Source organism: Bidens hawaiensis, unplaced genomic scaffold (genome assembly GCF_021521415.1).
Source record: "Bidens hawaiensis isolate Kalapana, Puna unplaced genomic scaffold, B.hawaiensis_p1.1 tig00034437_1, whole genome shotgun sequence".
Classification (NCBI taxonomy): domain Eukaryota; kingdom Viridiplantae; phylum Streptophyta; class Magnoliopsida; order Asterales; family Asteraceae; genus Bidens; species Bidens hawaiensis.
Genome location: NW_027505321.1, coordinates 1 through 20,631, shown reverse-complemented (window position 1 = coordinate 20,631; position 20,631 = coordinate 1). Strand labels below are relative to the sequence as shown.

Here is a 20,631-nt window from a genome sequence, read left to right as displayed (position 1 = left end):
TTAAATAAAAAAATAAAACAATATTAATATAGCAATAGAAATTTAATAATAATATGATTAATGGAGAAAGTATTTTACCAGTAATTGGCTCAATCTTTGGGTGGACAGTGAATGTGTCTGAAAGCTTCTTATCATAATCCATCAAGTCAAGAGAGACATCAGGCTCCTGTGATGTAATAAACATATATGAGTCCCCAGTTATATATACAACATGAAAAGTCAAATTCCCAATTAATAAATTTATTTAATTATTATAAAACTAAGCAGATGATACCGAGCAGGATGCAGACTTTGTAATGCCGTTGGCAATGATTCCGATTCAGGTTAATGGTTTAATTCAAATATATGATCCCGCCTACTGAAAATGAATCAAAACTTTTGCCATTGATTTGCTTAAACAATGAATATCATCAAATTAACACAGTTTAAAAGAATATAGAACCCAATTAGAGAGTCTGATTTGCTGAGGGATCTGAAACATTACATTAGGAAAGGGGCGAGAATAAGAAGGTTTAGGGTTTCTGAAACATCACGATGGTGAGATAGGCTATTTGGGTGGGTTGTAACTTCAAATTAGGGTCGGACACAATATCCGTTTCGTGAGTGAAAAAGGAATATGGGAGGCGGGATTTTCAAAGTGAGCAGATGACACGTGGCAAAGAAAAAGTTTTATTTATTAATCTACTTACTTATACTGTTAAATTAAATCAACGTTTTGTTTGGACACATGTCCTCCTCTTGTTATTAGTTGATTTTAGCAACTTCCAAAAATAACTAGCATTTTTGTAATTTCTATACATTAAAATAAATAAATAAAAAATGAACGGACCCGTCTCAATTCGTATGACCCATAACATAACCCGCTCGTTATAAACCCTACGAATGCATCACTTGTCTAACCCATCGGCCATCGTTAGTCATCTCAAGGACGAATCATCTGTATCTCTTATCGATTTCAGGTTTCAATCCATTTTTAATCGAATTCATATATCTAATTGGATATAGGGTTTTATCGAATCGAATTGGGTTACTGAGTTGATGTTTGATTTCTTAATCCATATGCTGTTAATCTATTCGGGTTTGTTAATCAATTTAGGGTTTTACAGTAAACGTCGATTTTGGGTTTTAATCTATTGTTTGTTAATCAAAGTTTTAATCGATTTAGGGTTTTAGTTGGCTTATATTATGACAGACACTTCAATATGTTAACTGTTGAAGTCGGATTGTGTTTTGACACTATATCAATATATGTTAATTCAGATTGTAGCTATTATTATTATTTGATTACGTTGTAATAAAAAAAAATCACAATGTTACTTGTACCAGCATATGCTTTTATTAATTTTGGAGAATCAATTCAGATTGATCTGTTTGGTAGCGTTTTAGAGGCATTTAGTCTTATTTTTGACCCATCATTTGAAGCATAAAACATCTCTTCCTTAGAGTATTTTGTTTCGTATAGTGAGTGCTTCGAAGCTAACCGAGCCCCCGGTGGGCACAAGTTGAAGAGCACTATGTTTCCTAAACTGTAACTAATGGATTTTTTTTATTGATTTTGGACAGTTTTGGATGTGGAATCAAAACCTTTAAGGCTGACACTAACATAGAACATTCAACAACTTAGAGGTATGGTTTATCCGTTAAATTGTTATTTCTGTCCTATTATTTCTTTCATCTGTAGAACTTGCTATTAGCACTAGCGATACCTACATGTTGAGTAAACGTGTCTATACTTTTACTAATGTAATGAGATTTAAACTTTTTGGATACGCGGAGTTGTTAATGAAATAAAATTTAAAATTTCTTCATGTTTAATTACAAAACTTGAAATAGATAAAAAACGAGGAGTTATAATTAACAAGTCATTCGATATTCTTTTTTCCTCCAAAACGGTCTCTGTAAACATACCCTGTTTTGGCCTGAAGCCATTATGACTTGAAACCAAATTGAAAGTTTTTTGAATGACACGTTTTGAACTCGGTGTGGCCTGTTACTTGACCCGCCCGTTTTGTCAGGCTCACACAAGAGTGCTACGTCTTTGTTAAGAATATAATATTAAAGCTATTTTTATTTATATATTTTTTATTTATTAATTACAATTTTACAAGATTTCACACCATCATATGTATTTGTTTTTTTATCAATATCCAATGATAGACAAATTGGTTAGCCAACGCATAAACTGCAGATCGATTTGCAACATTGCCTTCCATCTTCGCTATTATCTTTGACTACCTATGGTCTGTCATTGAAAAGGTTTCGTTGACTTATCAGAGGTTCATTTGTTATGATGAAAATTAATTTGTGTTTGATTCCGGTTTATAATTTCAATTTGTGTTTCATTCCCATATGTTTTCTGTGCTTGTAAAACAAATTGTTATGATTCGGTTTTTTTGGTCATAGTTTTGAGGGGTTTTTTGATTTTAATAGAAAACCCCTAAAAAAATAAAAAAAAAATAATTAAAAAAATCATAACGCAAAATATAAATAAAAAACAAAAAATCTACAAAAAACTAAAATGTTTCCGCCGTTATCCTCGTTAAAAAAAAAGAAAAAAAAACGATTTCAATTCATTTTTCAAACAAACACATCAAGAATGGAATTGGATGTCAATTCCTTCAAATTCCAATTCCTATTGGAATGTTCAGATTCCAAATCCAATTCCTTTCAATTCCAAATTCTATGCAAATTCCAATTCCAATTCCATTCCATTCTGTGAAACGAACGCGCCCTTAGAGTACAGATGACCTTAAATTGCTTATTTTAGATAAGCAATGTAAAGTTACAAGCAAAATAACAAATATGGTTTATAAGGAAATATTTTGTAGTTTATGAACTTTATGTTTTAAAGTTTAAATTTTGGTTTGTAAACATTCTACTACGCTATGCCATATTTTGTAAGTATTATGTCTTCCAATATTATTTCTCTATTTGAATATGACTTGCAATTAAAAATCATGTTATTGTCTTTAAAAAACATGTGAAAAAATATGTCGTTTGAAATTATATTTGTTTAATTGACATTTATATATTTCCACCCATGTAGTGCACGGGTCAATAACCTAGTTAGTATAGATATAGATTGATATTTACACGTCAGCTGTTGCTTTAATCAGATCTATAAACACTACGTTAACATCCCAAATTATTTACTGTCCCTAATTTTAGGGTTTCATCTCCAATAATGGCGTCAGTGAAGGAGATCCTAACACGGCGGCCGGTGGCGGCAACCGTCTGGCTGACCATCCTCGCCGGCGGCGCACGGCCGGGACCACCCGTCGGTCCGGCGATCGGTCAATACAAGGTTAACCTTATGTCGTTCTGCAAGGACTTCAACGCCCGAACCCAAAAGTACAAACCCGATGCCCCGATTGCTGCGACTGTCATGGTTTTCAAAGACAACACGTTTGAGCTCAGCGTTCGGTCACCAGCTGTCAGTTGGTATATAAAGAAGGCGGCTGGGATTGAGTCGGGGAGTGGGCGGGCGGGCCATGCGGTGGCGTCGACGATTACTTTGAAACATGTTTATGAGATTGCCAAGGTAAAGCAGGGGGACCCGAATTGTCAGTATATGTCGTTGGAGGCGATTTGTAAGTCGATTATTGGGACGGCCAGGTCGATGGGGATTAAGGTTGAGAAGGAGTTGGATTGATTGATTTGGTGATGTTATGGTTTGTATTTTGGATTGTTACATAAGATCTTCATGATTATGATTGAAGGCGTTTTATAAGGATTTGTGTAATGGAGCTTTCTGTTGAAGCCTGCCTGCATTCTTGCTTTTGATTATCAGTTTTCTAAGGTTTGGTTTTAAAATTTTGCATATGTTTTAAATATTTAGTTTGTTTTATGACTATGATACATGTATTAAGTTTTAAGTTTACAATAATGATACATGTGAAAAATAAGAGAGTTTAGGCTAAAGCAAGTGTCAAGCCTGGCACTGCGCCTGTGGCAACGCCAATCCCTTTGATGAAGTGATGAGCCTGTGTGAGAGATTCGGAGATATTTATTTATTTATTTCTTTTTTCATTTGAATTTAGGAACACGGTAGTTAATTAGAGCTTGTCTTCCCTTTTCCTTTCTTTTCTCATCGTAATTTCATTTCTCTTGTTTTCTTTCGTTTATTAATCTTTGGGACACGTAATGTAGATAGTGGTGATAATGTGGAAAACTAGAAATATGGACGGAGAGAAAATAAGTATTCAAAAATCAAAACCCACTTGGTAAGGAACTTAAAAACACCCAAAAGCATTGTCACATAGTCACATCATCACCATCTTTTACACCCAAAAACACTACCAAACCCCCCACTTGGCCCCACCACATGTAAAGGAGCACACTTCATCTCGTATTTTCTAGTAATAATAATAAGATGGTGGGGTTCTTAGGGTTTGTTTGTGAATAAAAAGGAGACCATACAAGAATCAATGCTTTCTTTCTAACTATTTCTTCTTGTGTTTCTTTAAATTAAATTTTTTTTTCATAGTGTAGGAGATAAATTGTTTTAGAAGTTACAATTTTAGCTTCATTTTTTAGTTTATGATAGATTTATGTTAGAGCATTCCCAACTAGGACGTTTATGATCATGAACGCCTTGGACCGATATGGAAGAGAAACGGGCAGGGATGATGTCACCAGGAGGGAGAGGGTGAAGTTTGTGAGGAAAGGTGGGAATGTGAGACAGGTAGAGAAAGAGAGGTGTTTGTTGAAGTTGGCTGGGCATGTCTCTGACTCTGTTGAAGACTTGAATATATCTTTAGCTTGGTTGTTACGGAGAGGCTTTAAATCACAAGTTAAAGCATCACGTCACGTTAAAACCACATCCCTTAACAACATGTACAATGTTGTGGTTCAAAGCCCAACCCTTCAGTGTTTGGGCTCTACCATGTGTTGAAGCCTCTCCTTTGTTGTCCGCTATTGTGTTGAAGCTCCTCCTTTACCACCCCGATGCGGTGTGCAGGGCTTTTGAAGCCCTATTTCACGCCCAAAGCGAGGGTGTATGCTTTCAAAGCCCTCTTACTATCCGTTTAGCATAATCAGTGTGGAGTCTTTTATTTGCTTTCTTGATCGTATTAGTAATGATCTAAAGGTAGAATTTTCCCCTTTTTATTAATGAAAATCGCTAATGAATTTGTTTATACCCACTAATATACGAGTTCTTTAATTTGAAGGTGATGAACTAAATACATGGTTAGGGCGTAAAAACTTTATTTTTAGTTTGATCGTGTTAGTAATATATACTAATTTGATTAATCGAGGTGATAAGCTCTTATTATACGAGAGCTCAAAATCAATTATTTATGACCCCATGTATGGGCTAATGGAAGGAACTAATGTTTGGTTGGTCACGAAGATGATACTCTTTTCGATGTTTGGTCAATTTTAACAATTCCCCACTTAGTGGAGAATCTTTGTACCTAGAACAAGGAGCTGTGCTATTTATATAAATAAATAAAAATATAACTTCATAATAATAATTTTATTTATTTATATACAATCATAAAAACTTTCTTCTACTCTTATTTGAATGTCTTAAACAGGCAGGGTAACCGTACTCGGATGTTCATTTGAATTTGGAGTTCGACTTGATCACTATATTCCTATCATATAGTTGATTCACAATCTGAATATCTCTCTATTCCTTTTCTTTTATTTTTATTTTTATTTTTTTTTTGTTATATGTTCCCATTTGTCTTTGATGTTTAATCTTTTAACAGACATTAGTGTTGATGTAGGCTTTTAAAATTGACGTGTATGAATGCACATACATATGAAGAATCATTTAGAAAATAGAAATATATATTCTGATATTGGGACGGGGGTGGTGTGAGTGATCATCACTTGGCTCTAACCAATCAAGTTATGCCACTTCATATCCATATTTCATGAGTTATAGTGATCAAATGGGGTGGGGACTGGGGGTGATGGAAGTAATCATCACTTGATCATTTGGTCTATTTCTAAGAAATTTCACCCTCTATTATTCTCCATCACACCTATGATCACCATCACGAAAAAAAAATCACTCATCTTTCCATAATAGATATGGTTGGGATGGTGTTCCGTGATCACCATCACGAAAAAAGCATTCATCTTCCCGTGATGGATGTGGTTGGAGTAGTGTTCCACAATCATCACTTGATCACTTGGCTCAACCACAGAACCCACCCCCCCCCCCCCCCCCCCCCGCGCGAGAACTTTTCTAGATCGTCAATCATTTGATCATTGATTCAAGACAACAACGACATTTACGTAATTAAATAAATAAAAAATAATGAATAGGAACATTATAAGCATTAAGGTGACTTTCTTATAATTTATTCACCTCCTTTAAATGTTAAATGTTGACGTTTTAACTCTCGATCTGTAACATATTATATATTTGGTGATCTATAAGATAAAACGTAATAAGGAATGAAAACTTTGTGAATTAATTCAACAAGCAAGCAAACATGTGAGTTAATTATATACACAAAAATATAATTAATTAAGTAAGCAATTAGTTAATTAAAGCATTCTCAGCAACATCTTTATTTTCATCTTTATAATTACATTAAAAAAACACATTTCCTCTCTTACTTTTAATTAAATAATATTTTTCTATACTTTTATTATTGCATTTTCTCTATCATCTACTCACAACCACTTTAAAAACATTAAAAATTATAGACGGTGAACAGTGTTTCTCTGAATTTACTCATCGACAAAAGTTTTTCTATTTTCTCCGCTCACAACCACTCTATATAATATACATAATCCATAGAGGGTCTACCGAGAATGCTCAAGCAAATATGCACCAATTTTTAATGAGCATGTATCGAGCAAACGAGTAGTTCACGAATGACTTGACTCGTTTATACCGCTAAAAGACGTAAAACAAAGACAAAAGTCATAAGGGTCATACTTACGTATGTTACTATATATTATTATATTTATGCGTAATCAATAGTATTCCTTTAAAACTACCCTATATGATAATAAATTATTATTACTTTATTGGCTCTACAATATAAGCTTAACATACATTCAGATACCTTTCAAGCTACAATTACCGTTTATGATATTATATAAGATAAATGTAACAAATTTTTAATACATAAACAATCAATAACTAATTTAAAGACGTTTATCTGAAAACCGAACAAACCATGTAGACAATCTACTGCTACTGCTATTACTAAAATCAGGTAGACAAAGCTATGTTCACTACTAAACAAGACCCTCAACCGCCTGGAGAGACTACTAAATACACGTGCTCTTTGGTAAATAGACTATTTGTTTAACTAACACTACACGTAACCCCGAATATTTTACAGGCTTCGCATGAATCGCGCAGGCGAGTTTAACCCGAAAGTCAAGCATCACCGAAACTGGGTATAATTAAGGGATATCGAAATGTTTAGTCAATACTATATAGAAACAACCAAGCCATAGCATCTTTGATTTATGTTTTATTTTATATATAACACCATTAAGAAAACAAACATACGGTCCTGGAAAGCTTCAAAACACAAATGTCCTTGCAGAGGGACAAGCATCATCCATGATTTACAGATACTCCAATAGGTCTTCCTGGTTTTTCAAATCCCATATCACCACTTTGCCATCTAGTCCTGTAATGTTCACCATAACAAAACGACTCGATGTTCATGTAATCAAGTATAACGGTAATGTTTCATGTAATATGTATGTTTACCTGAAGTGCTAAAGCTGGTCATTTTGGCAGTCTCTGATCTCTTCAGTGGCACAATGCAACTAAGAATACAAAATATGGGAAATTATTAATTAAACAAAATGTGAAAAGAAATGAAATAAGAAGTTATAAATGGCAAAAGGATGTACTTGATGCAGTTGTCATGAACACCGGAACGACCTTTATCATTGCTGGTTCCCTGTTTCGAGCTTCCATAGAACTTTCCAAACGCTTCTGTAAACTGAAAACGAGAAGATAAAACTTAACACAAAAGCAAATATCGTATAGAATTAATTTCATATATATATCCTTACAAACTTAAAAATTTCCATATATATCCCTACCAAAATTATAAAAATGTCATATAAACCCAACTTTAATGATATTTTACTTAATCACCATTTTACCCATTTCCAACATATTTGTATAAACCCTATCTTTTATTTGGATTTTGATCAACATCAACGATAAGCAAGCAAACTGAACCGTCGGCTCTACTCTTTTGTTCTCTCAACAACAGGTAATCGAACAATCAAATGGGTAAAAAAGAAATTAAGCTAAAAATGGGTATATAAAAAAAATTGAAGTTAAATATAGGCAGGCATGTATGAAATTCCAAAGCTTTAGAAAGATAAGGGTAAAATGGCCATTTATTAAATTGTTGCTAGTGAATTCGGTATGTTTGATATTTTAACTACTTTGTAAGGGCATATATGATATTTCTAGTTTAGCAGCATGGGTATATATGGTATTTTCCAATTTTGTATGGGTATATATGTAATTGCCCCTATTCTATATATTCAAAATATCATACAAACATCAATATGAAGAGGCTAAAATGAGTGTAAAACCTGTGAACCATATCTTCCACCAGAAGATGCTGTCTTTTTTTCATCAAGGTACCTGACAAAGCTCCTAAAACAAAGATACAAATGGCAGAAGTTGGATCCTAATGCATATATAACACCATAAACAAATATACTTTTTTAAATTCAACAAGCAATAACTAATATATTACCATAAACCGGTACCATCTGCTGCAAAGATCATGGGATTGCAGTCAAAGCCCACACCAATTACCAGTTTCTCAGAAACAAACATAACCTGAATAAACAACATTTATAACCGTTTAATTAAAAGAACTGCAAAAACAGGGCAGAATGATAGAGAGGATGCTGACCCACATCACGAAGAGGCAGGTCACGCAGAACTACACTTTGAGCTAAAGGAGAAGGTCCAATTTGGTCAACAAAGTATATCATTGAATTATGGCCTGATTCACATAAACAAAAACACATTATAAGATATTATGACTTTATAGCATCTAAACTTGTGTTACAATGAATTTGAAAGTATTAGAGTCGATTGTCTCACCTACGTAGGCTAAACTATTCCCACTTGGAGACCATTTGACTCCAAAAGCCCAGCAAAATGAGAGATCAAGCTGAACAATTTGCTGGTCAAACATACAAGAAAATGTTATAAATAGCACAAAGTCTAGGATTATAATTGAAATGTTAATAGACACCAAACCTCTCCAAATTTTGCATCTAACGAGCCGCTTCCGGATTTTTTTGGCTTACTGTCAACCGCCATCATAGATGTCAGTGCAAATGTTTCAGTAAAAGTATCAAGTGTAAAAAAAGATAAAGCCTATGAAATTTTGTGCACATACCCTGCATCAACTCCCTTAATAAAAGTTGAGAATACTCTGCATTTTCCATCAGTAGATGTTGTAGCAATGAGAACCTGTTATAATGTGTCATAAGGATGAGTCTATTAGATGCACATGTTGGAAAGAACAATGGGTATGTAGATGCACATAAATAAAGTTTAACATCAACTTTAAAGCAGCATCTCATTAACATTTTTAAAGTTATATGAAATCAGGGAATAAACGAACATTATTTGGATGCCACGCAACACTAGTCACAGAAGAATCATGTCTTTTCCTGATTAGCTTACTAACCCACCTGAGAAAACATATAGTATACATGATTGATTGTAAGAAGAAACAAACGTCACTGACGTATGCAATTAGTCAAGGCTATATTCTGTATGCTGTCAAATCTTTTCTACAAACTAGATTCTATGATGGAAAGTTTCAAATACTTTCAAAGATGAAGTTTTCATGCATACAATATATGTTAAGAAATGGAAGAGAATTAAACTAGAGACAAAGTGACATGTCAAACACTTAATGTATGAAGTTAGAAATCTAAACAGCGGTGTCTTACCAGTTATTCTCCTGCTCATAGTAGCATATACAAACAGTTTTAGCTCCACTTCCCACAGCAAACTTGTTTCCTGTGGACCATATTTACCAAGAATAAAGTGACATATATAAGATTCACACAAAAGATTCTGAATGCTACTTATGTGTCAAATATGTTCTGCATCAGGTGTCACTAGAATCTAGAAACTTTAGAACACTTTAATTCTAGTCAAAGAGAAGTCAACTTCCCAACGATGTCATGACATCATGTAGATTGAACTAATTACTTTAGTTCTTTTTTTTAACAAACAGTGATCAAGAGCATTATAAGTCATTTGGAGGGTTAAAACACCTTTAGGACTCCACTGTACACAAAGTGCAGCACGGTTGAGCCTAAGAATAACAAGAGTAGGTACCCATAAAGATCCTTCCTCATTCCAAACATACCTGCAAAATAAAAGGTGTTCAAATATAAAAATTGATGAAAAACAACACTAACAACAAAGAACCAATGTAAAAGAACATTATAGCATTCACTCACGAATTCCGATCATGAGACACGGTAACAATTCTGTTTGATGATTTACTCCAATCTATCCCCACTATGATTTGGTCATGCTGCCCCAAGATTAAAAGAAAGTAAAAAAAAAACATTTTTCTGTTAGAACAAACATAAAACTAATAGAAAGGGCATTATGAAATAAACTTACTGTACAGTACCTTTTCAAGAACATGAATCTTTTCCCAATTTTCTTCCACTAGTTTATAGATGCGAACCTCATTATTGTTTGGACAAAGAGCAACCACTGCATAAATGCATATACTATCAAAACTTATAATGACAAGTGCAGACAATGTTAGACCAAATACATGTAGCAGCAAGTTGTCAGAACACTAGGGTTGCAAACAATCCGAGCTACTCAAGAACAGATCGATGCTAGCCGAGCCTTATCGAGCCCAAGCTCAAGCCTTACTTGGGATGTTCGTTTAGGATCATCGAACCTTAACTTTTTGGGGCTTCTATGTATTAATTTCACACCGCACAGCTAAGCTCAAGCCGAGCTTAAGCTTGTTAACAATTTTCTCAAAATATACAAAAATAACGAAAAACGTATATAAATAAATTAACTAATGAATAATAAACAAGCCGGGCTCGAACTTGAAAAACGAATCACGAGCCAAACTCGAACTTTAGGAAAAGATCCGAGCTTGAGCTTGCGCTCTCGTAAGTCAAACGAGCCTAGTCTAATATAGTAAATGTGAAAATATACATTACACCCCCAAAAACTTCCATTCAGCATGACAACAACTGCACCTACTAAAATCAAAACAACTAAAGCACTAATCGAATCGTCAATTTCAATTTAAAAACATGATCATATACCTCCTAATCAAGTAACCAGGGAACATTTCAAGTTTATTGACCTAAATTCAAAATTACACAAATTCGGTATATAAAATTGTTTGAATTGGTATCTTACTAGATTGATCGGGACTCCAAGCATGGCAAGTAATGCAATCGGCGAACTGATGAGCTGCAATTGCCGCCATTTCAATGCTGTTTGATGATTTGGATGATGAGAATCACAATTAATTAGATCGGACAAGAGGAGTAACCATGAAGATTAGAATCCAAGCAAAGCTTAGATCTGTGATTGATATTGATGAATGCAAATCCTACGTCTTTTTAGGGTTTCAAAACAATACTATTATTCTTCACTTTTACCTTTGGCTTTTACTATTTAGTTACGTAAGATAATTGACATTTGACAAAGGACTTTTTACTTTTTTTACCAAGTTATTTTTATCGTATAACGTTAGTTTAGAGTAATTCGTTGTGGTGGTGTAAGATTCCGAGTATATACACGTTTAGTATCCGGGATATTTTAGATCCAAACAGTTTGATTCACAAAAAATAAGGCAAAAATGTTTCATGCTATTACTATGGTTACTATTTGATGTATGTGGAAGGCGAGAAATGTCTTAGTGTTCGACAGGAAACCGATGGTGTTGGCATAACCAGTGGAGTGGAGAAGATAAAAGTGCTCGTTTTTTTTCTGGATCAAGAATAGGTCTGGTTTTAGAGTGATGACTTGGGAGGAGTGAAGAGGCTTTAGATTTTAGTCTTTGCACTTTCTTGTTTGTTTTGGGTGGACCTTCTTGTTTGTTTTTGTTTTTGGTTGACCTTGTGTTTGGGCATAGCATCTTGCTATGCTTTCTTTGCTTGTTATATAAAAAATTCGTTTGTAAAAAAAAAGAGTAAATTACATTTTTGTCTATGTAGTTTAAACAAATTGAGTGTTTTATGTGTAGTTTCTAACTTTTATAGGTTTTGTCTTTGATGGCATCGTGTGATTTGGTTAATAGTCCATCCTTTAATGAGGGTTAGCCTTACGTTTAAAAGTGTGATATGGTTCCAACCTGTAATCGACTTGCCAAAGAGATATAGATGGAAGCCGGAAGGACTTTTAGATGGATACTCAAACTATAATTTCATAATTTCATCCATAATCTAAATCAAATGTTAACAAGCTATAAATAACCTTACATGAGCTATACATTAAGATACCATTTATAATTGACTATGTGTCTTTCTTCTTGAGCGAAACCTAAATATTTAAACTGATGGAGCTAGCAGAAAATACATGTTAGATTTGGGGAGATCGATTTTTGTTTGCCGGCAACGGCTTATTTCAAATCTCAAACGAGAGGTTTGGGTAGTCTTTTTTTGATATTTCAGATCTAAAATGAAAAAAGAGAAAGGAGTTGTACACTATGCATAGTGTGAATACTATAAATATTAATATTAGGTGATTCAATCATCATCATCATCATCGTACTCAGTATATCCCACCAATAGGAATGCTATGGTAGGGTCTGAGGAGGGTAAGATGTAGACAGCCTTACCTCTATCCCATAGGGATAGAGAGGCTGCTTCCGGTGAGACCCCTGGCTCGATAGTAGTTTTGCATCAAGCCTTGGACATAAAGCACATAGCACTCAATCATCGGGACACCGGCTGATCGGTGCATGTGCCCTTGTCTTTCGGCTATCAACGCCACCACATGATGCCTGATTAACCTTCCGCCACTTTTAACGTTATTTTCACGAGATTAGTAAAATAACGTCAAAATTAGTGCAATTTTACTTTTGCCCACCCGAGGGTTCACACATATATACATTATATGCGCGCACCGCAAGCAGGGCGTAAGGTGATTCAATATAAAAATTAATATATAATAAAAGTAGTTTTATTTGATTAAATATAAATCCCTCACTTGTGGGTTAGTAGTAGGAGGCTTGGGTTCTTCAGTGGAGACTCTAGTTCGAATCCCATTTGTGTCATATTTGGGTGGATATTGGCAATGATGGATTTGAGCTAGGCCTTGTGTAAATGTTGTCAGTTCGAATCCTGAGCCCACCCGGGTTTTTGTCCCATCGTGTGCTACGCAGAGAGTTCTACTCTTGTGGTGGCACAACGGCTGTCAAGTGGCAGTCGGCGGTATGGTTTCCAGGGAACGCCCAAGCCAAACCCTGAAGCCAGCGTGGGCCCGGTTAAGATAACATAGTTTGTGCAGAGTGGGGCATCGGTGCTCTCCAAATTTAGAGGGTGCGATAGCCTAAATATAAGAAAGTCGCCGTTCTGAAAAAAATTTGATTAAATATAAAGTAGTATGTGATGATGTGTCAATGTGTGGTTATAGAATAAAGTGCGAGTGTTTGAAAAAGTTTGAAATCTGATTTATGGCTGATTTAATAGTTTGTTGGTTTGTTGATGTTTGTTGTTGAGATTGAACCGGACCGGTCTGACTGGGATTCGGTCCAATGACCGGTCCGGCTGTGTGTAGTTCGCTCGGCTTCCAGAGAACCAGCCGATTTGAACCGGAAAACTGGACCAGTTGAACCGGCTTACTATGAAAAAAATATTTGATAAAATGCGGTGATGGTGTTTGATAAAATGCATCCGTTGGTTTACAAGTTTATCGAGGAGTTTTCATTGACATTCAATGGTAACAAGTGGGGGCATAATGGTCCTTATTTGGTTTCTAGGGTGGTTCAGAGGCTGCAAGGGAGGCCTGGTTATAATTTCACCGTGTTGCCTCCGATGGCGTTTTACCCGTTGAATTGGGACCGGGTTCGGGTGTTGTTTCGTGGGCCGAAGAACGAGACGGATGCGCGGTGGTTGAAGGTGAAGTTTGAGCAGATTAGGAACCAGAGTTATGCACTTCATCTTTGGAATAAGCAGAGTAGAGGGTTGAGTGTTGAAGAGGGGAGTATTGTTAGGAAGATATTGTTGGATCATTGTGTGTTTTGCAATATTTCTACCACTGACTATGTACTTAAGTAACACTAGTGATTACTTCATTTGATTTGATTTGGTATTTTTTTGTTGTACATGTTGTCACTCAATAAAAGATGATAAAGTTTTGATGTTACTTTTTGGCTTATACTTAGTGTACTAAAAGCTGTTAAAACTTTTGTTATGTACCAAGTATAATATCAAGAAATGAAGAACAAAATATACATGGGATGTGAAATTAATCTACTAAATAATATATTGTGCATGAAAAATTGTATAATGAACATTTAAGTGATTTAAGGAAACGGCCATATTATTTGTGTTCATGCAGGTTTGGTGATTCAACTTCCACTTATAGTTAACCCATGCGGGTGAAGTGGTAGTTAACTTAATAACGGTTGTTAGCTAGATATACCCAGGTTTAGTTAGGTAGAGTTTGTTATCTAATAGATTGCTTTAGAGTTTGTTATCTAAGATTTGTTTGGTTAGTGTAGCAGATATTGCTTTTACCAATTCAATGATGTATTGTATACGTAAACATCCATAAGCTGAACCAAGATGATATGCAATCAGTGGCGGATCTGAAAATTTTTTCCAGTGGGTTCACTGTCAGTTCAACTGTTAGGCTGGTTTCGACGTTTTGGGTCGGTTAAGGTTTATCAAATAACAAAGATACGGATCAAATTGTTCGGGTTGATTAAGGTTTATCACATGATAATGCCTACAAATCAAATTTACACACCACTAATTGTCTAAATCAATTAACAAGTTTCAACATAATCATTTATTCATTCTTTCTATTTATGATTTTAACAACTAAATAAAAATATTCGAATCAAAACATCAAATATGCATGAAATATATGAGTACGGGGACAAAATATGAGCTGGTTAAAATTGACTCGATAAAATATAGGCCGGGTAAAAACATGTGACTATCAATAATATTAAACCTTTAATTATAACTTAAAAACATGGTTATTAAATATAATAGAAAAAAGACTACAAATATATATTATACGTATTAATATAAACATGGATTAACCTAAACAAACAGAAAGGCTAACATAAACAAACTATTTATAAAAAACAAACCAAGAGTAACTATTTAAATTTTATGTGTTGTTAAAGAAAGCAGTATAAAAGTTTTAAAACACCAGTTAAAACTTAGAATTGCTTTGTCAACGCGTGATGGGAGGTCTTGGTAGGGTAAATACTTGAATCCGTCTCTCTAGTTGGGTAAAAAATATTTGAAGAAACAAGTAAAGAGGGAATCAAACCCATGCAAGCTCCCACAAATACCAATAGGAAAAGAGGTTGTTTACCACTAGAGCAAAGTTGCAATTTGACTATGGATTCACTTACAGTTTATATATGAGTTCACTTTCATATATCTTATAGGCTTTTAATACAAAATTCGAAAGTCAGTGGGTTCTCGTGAACCCGCACCGATGTACGTAGGTCCGCCCATGTATGCAATACGCCTTTTTATGTTAGATACACTTTGTGTCGAGTCTTTTCAACGAAAAGGAAAAAAAAAAATAATGAAATTTGGCTAAGATATATTTTTGTTGTCTCGTGTAGGAGGGGTGCGTGTGTCACACCCCGACCAAAGGCGGCGGAACATGCCGAGGTGTAACGATTGTCCATAAGCACATGACACTAATTAAAGTGACAATATTTAATAAACTCATTTCATTTCACAACATCGAAAATGTCACATAACAATTATCCATAAAATAACCATAAACAAGATATCACAAAATATGGCAAATTTGATATTGTTCATTTTTACTAATATCCTAAGGTCTTTGATGTCGTTTTCTTCACAATCATAAATCAACTAAGATGCAAACCTGCAACATTTCATAAAATAAAGTTTGTCAACACAAAGGTTGGTAAACAATTCATAAGTTTAATCATATTAGTATATAATAAAGATAGCCACAAAACTTGCATACGAAACGATAAATAAAAGTGGTAATTTGGATAAATAGGCTAAACACATTAGCGACTCCTAGCTATAAGGGATGCCAAATAGTCTAGGATTTTATAGTTATCGTTAATTGCATTACGTTAACGACACTTTGCCATAAGGGGATGCCAAATAGTCTAGGATTTTATAGTTTCACCAACCAAAAGCGATAAACACATAGGCATATAAGCATAGAACACCAAATCGAGCAATTAGTTAGGTAAAGTATACAAATACGTTTGTGGTTTAAGATTCAAATATAAAGCATTTTGTTGAATAAGTATCAAATGTCACCCTCAAAATAAAAGATGGAAAATGGGGTATGAAGTACTCAGCTTCAAGTAGTAAACTTGAAAGATGATAATTTGGAGATTTGTCGGAACGACGAGTTTAACACACAATGCCTAAAAAGAAAAGAAGTCTTGAATTTAGAAAGGTTGTCTTGAAGGTCTTTAAACAAAATAAATATTGAGAAATGTAAATAATTAAAGTTCAAGGTTTAAAATGTAACTATTTAAGAATTTATAATAATAACCCTTTAAAAATGTAAGTTTGCTCGAAACCAGGTTAAAGTATCTAACCTTAATATGTTAAGTAATAAGGTGGGTAAAATGCAAGAATGCAAATCCCTTTGGAATAAAGATACTAAAACGGTTTTTTTTATCGAGTGTTCGGGTTGTCGGTTCGGGTCTTGATAATTGGTCAAACCCAAAGTCAACTTTCCAAATATTGAATGTTATGAGATAACTCAATTAAATTTAATAAGACTTAACCAAGTATGTAGTTCCATTGTTTTAGAACTAACAACGCACGTTAAGCGAGTGTTCGGTTTTGTCGGTCCAAACTTTGTTATGAGATCAAGTTGGATTCAACATTTCCAAGTACTTAAGAAAATATTTAAAAATCAATTTGTAACTATTTTTAAAGAAATATACAAGTCTTGATGGCTAAAAAAAAACACACTTGTGTGTCTTAAGCGAGTAAGAATCGGTTTGGTTTCCACATGTCCAAACACTAAAGAACTTGTATAATAATGTACGAATAAAAAAAATACTTTAAGTTTTACAACCAAAAGTTAACAATAAAGTCTTTAAACAAAAGTTCGGTTTTCGGTTCGGATCGTGTTTCGGGTTAAGACCGAGGTAAGATTCTACAAACCCATAACCATAGAATTTGTAAAAATGATTTTAGAAACTTAGATCTAACAATAAGTATGTTTAAACAATTATTTAACAAAACTAGTAACAAAGTTCGGTTTACGGTTTAGAGCTATTTACGGTTAAACCGAAGCATAGACTCTTAAAAACCCATAACCATGGAACTTGTAAACATGACCAACAAACTAAAATAAGCAAGATTAATATGTATAAACAAGTTATATAGATGTATATATATCAAGGACACGAAGTCCACCATGAAGCCTTGCCTTATGAGGTCCGAAACCTCACCGACCGGAATCGGAGAAGTAACTACCAAAGGTAAACAAGGGGTGTATATTATATATATGTTGCACAACCATAAACAAGTATTAATAAGGCTACATAAACTAATTAAGATGAAAGACTAAAAACCTTCAAAAACACTTAAGAAGATAACCTTGAATCTTTGATGTTTGAGAGAGTTTTTTTTTTTTTGGAGTTGTAGCAAGGGAAAATGAAGAGGAAAGGTGGTGTATATATAGGGTAATATTGGTGGTCAAATATGGGCGTGAGATACAAGAGTTTTCATGCAAAATGGATCAAGACAAAAACAAAATAATAATAATAATAATAATAATAATAAAAATAAATAAATAAATAAAAATAAAGGTAGGATGTTTTCAAGACCCAACAAGTGTGAAACAATATTGTAACATAAATCCATCATTTTGATTATAACATAAGCTTCGGTTTACAAATCGGGTCGGTTTACATAATAAACAAATACAAAAACGAATACAAACAAGACCCGAAATTGACGAATGTCACAGTATCCCCTACTTTAGAAAATTTCGTCCCGAAATTAAGAAGAAGACGATGCTGCGAACAAATGTGGATACTTCTCTTTCATTTTGTCTTCTCGCTCCCAAGTGAATTCCGCGGCGCGCCGTGATTCCCATCGAACTTTGACAAATCGAATACGGCTACGCTTGGTTCTCTTCTCGTTGCGATCCATGATCTCAACGGGTCGTTCAACCAAGACCATCGACTCATCGACATGTACTTCGCCGAGAGGTATATGGAGATTACCCTCGGCTAAGCACTTTTTAAGATTTGAAACATGAAATGTCGGATGAACACCGGTAAGTTCTTCCGGTAGTTCGAGTCGATAAGCTACTTTTCCAACACGCTCAAGGATTTTAAAATGACCAACAAAACGAGGAGCTAGTTTACCCTTCTTTCCGAAACGGGCTACCCCCTTCCAAGGAGATACTTTTAGAAGGACAAGATCGCCAACATTAAATTCGATCGGTTTTCGCCGTGTGTCAGCGTAACTCTTTTGACGACTTCTAGCGGCTAGGAGGTTCTTACGGATTCGATCAATAACGTCGGTGGCTTCTTGAACCATTTCGGGTCTCGTGATTTAAGCTTCACCGACTTCGTTCCAACTAATCGGAGAACGACATTTACGACTGTAAAGAGCTTCGAAAGGAGTCATCTCAATGCTCGAATGGTAGCTATTGTTATAAGAAAACTCAATGAACGGAATGTGAGAATCCCAATTCCCACCGAAATCAAGAACACATGCTCGTAGCATATCCTCGAGAGTTTGTATTGTACGTTTGGATTGACCGTCCGTTTGAGGATGATAAGCGGTGCTAAGATCGAGACGTGTTCCCAAAACTTCTTGAAGTGAGCGCCAAAAATGAGAGGTATAACGAGCATCACGGTCAGAGATAATAGTCAATGGCAAACCGTGTCAGCACATGATTTCTCGAACATAGATTTGAGCAAGCTACTCGACAGAATACTTCTCGCGGATCGGAATGAAATGAGCAGATTTGGTCAAACGATCGATGATCACCCAAATGCTATCGTTGCCCTTTTGGGTGTTGGGTAATTTAGTGATAAAGTCCATAGCAATGTCTTCCAATTTCCAAACGGGAATCGGTGGTTGCTCGAGTAGACCAAAAGGTCTTTGATGTTCGGCTTTAACTTTTGAGCAAGTAAGACATTTAGATACGAATAACGCTACGTCCTTTTTCATACCCGGCCACCAAAAGGTAGCACGAAGATCGAAATACATCTTATCCGCACCGGGATGAACGGAATACCGCGAATTGTGAGCTTCGTCGAGTATACAAGTATGAAGGTCATCGCGATTTGGAACCCACAAACGATTGAGAAAGTACAAAAGACCATCGGGTTTGGTTTCGAGTTGAAGTTCGGCTCCACATGACATTTCGTCGTACATGTTACCTTCTTCAACGGAGGTACGTTGAGCTTGGAAGATTCGAATTTGAAGATCGGTTTGAACGACAACGCTTAGAAGCATAACGGATTTAACATTAACCTTTCGACTTAGGGCGTCAGCGACAACTTTCGCTTTACCGGTATGGTAACGAATTTCGCAATCATAATCACTAAGTAATTCGGCCCATCGTCGTTGTCTCATATTGAGATCTTTTTGGTCAAAAATGTGTTGAAGGCTTTTATAATCGGTAAAAAACCACACATTTCGTACCATAAAGGTAATGTCTCCAGATTTTGAGAGCGAAAACAACGGCACCAAGTTCGAGATCATGAGTCGTGTAGTTCTTCTCGTTGACCTTAAGTTGCCTTGATGCGTAAACGATGACTTGACCTCGTTGCATGAGGACACAACCAAGACCTTGATGAGAGGCATCGCAAAATACCACGAAATCCTCGTTTCCATCGGGAAGGGTTAAAATTGGAGCATTGCAAAGCATGTCCTTGAGAGTACAAAAGGCTTTTTCTTGCTTCGAACCCCAATCAAATGGTTTTCCTTTATGAGTGAGGGAGGTAAGAGGCAAAGAGATCTTGGAAAAGTTTCGAATGAAACATCAATAATATCCGGCTAAACTGAGGAAGGATCGAATTTCCGTGGGAGTCGTTGGAGTTTTCCAATCCTTAACGGCCTCAATTTTAGCGGGATCAACATGAATACCTTTGTTGTTTACGATATGTCCCAAAAATTGAACTTGCTCGAGCCAAAATTCGCATTTGGAGAACTTGGCATAAAGTCGTTCGTTTCTAAGATGTTCGATAATGGAACACAAATGATGCTCATGTTCGGCTTTGGATTTGGAAAAGATGAGAATGTCATCAATAAAGACAATAACGAATTTATCGAGGAATGGTTTGCAAACGCGGTTCATGAGGTCCATAAACACCGCGGGTGCATTTGTTAACCCGAATGGCATAACCAAAAATTCAAAATGTCCATATCGAGTACGGAAAGCGGTTTTTGGAATGTCTTCTTCGCGAACACGCAATTGATGATAACCTG

General features: G+C 35.2%; 3 protein-coding genes across 3 annotated transcripts; 2 read left to right on the top strand and 1 right to left on the bottom strand.

The window, feature by feature from the left end:
* Nucleotides 1-3,162: 3,162 nt before the first annotated feature.
* Nucleotides 3,163-3,652, top strand: LOC143612363 (uncharacterized). The gene has a single exon (XM_077086368.1). It carries the CDS (start codon nucleotides 3,185-3,187, stop codon nucleotides 3,650-3,652), a length of 468 nt encoding a protein of 155 aa, XP_076942483.1. The 5' UTR covers nucleotides 3,163-3,184.
* Nucleotides 3,653-7,397: 3,745 nt separating this feature from the next.
* LOC143612357 (actin-related protein 2/3 complex subunit 1A-like) lies at nucleotides 7,398-11,459 on the bottom strand. The gene is made up of 15 exons (XM_077086363.1): nucleotides 11,390-11,459; nucleotides 10,629-10,714; nucleotides 10,450-10,526; nucleotides 10,261-10,355; nucleotides 9,931-10,000; nucleotides 9,597-9,666; nucleotides 9,369-9,442; nucleotides 9,227-9,275; nucleotides 9,068-9,149; nucleotides 8,878-8,966; nucleotides 8,712-8,797; nucleotides 8,545-8,608; nucleotides 7,843-7,934; nucleotides 7,697-7,755; nucleotides 7,398-7,613 (listed from the first exon to the last, which is right to left on the bottom strand). The coding sequence occupies exons 1-15, from the start codon at nucleotides 11,457-11,459 to the stop codon at nucleotides 7,549-7,551; spliced, it is 1,128 nt and encodes a 375-aa protein (XP_076942478.1). The 3' UTR covers nucleotides 7,398-7,548.
* Nucleotides 11,460-13,851: 2,392 nt separating this feature from the next.
* Nucleotides 13,852-14,256, top strand: LOC143612364 (uncharacterized). Its single transcript, XM_077086370.1, has one exon. The coding sequence runs from the start codon at nucleotides 13,852-13,854 to the stop codon at nucleotides 14,254-14,256; it is 405 nt and encodes a 134-aa protein (XP_076942485.1).
* The last annotated feature ends 6,375 nt before the right edge of the window (nucleotides 14,257-20,631 follow it).

Excerpts from the sequence above, each read along its gene's own strand:
- LOC143612357 (XM_077086363.1), bottom strand. The coding sequence starts at position 11,459 with ATGGCGGCAATTGCAGCTCATCAGTTCGCCGATTGCATTACTTGCCAT. Across the intron at positions 9,150-9,226 it reads TAGATGCAAAATTTGGAGAG|CAAATTGTTCAGCTTGATCT; the intron begins GTTTGGTGTCTA and ends ATGTTTGACCAG. Across the intron at positions 7,935-8,544 it reads GTGGAAGATATGGTTCACAG|TTTACAGAAGCGTTTGGAAA; the intron begins GTTTTACACTCA and ends TCTCGTTTTCAG.
- LOC143612364 (XM_077086370.1), top strand. The coding sequence starts at position 13,852 with ATGGTGTTTGATAAAATGCATCCGTTGGTTTACAAGTTTATCGAGGAG.
- LOC143612363 (XM_077086368.1), top strand. The coding sequence starts at position 3,185 with ATGGCGTCAGTGAAGGAGATCCTAACACGGCGGCCGGTGGCGGCAACC.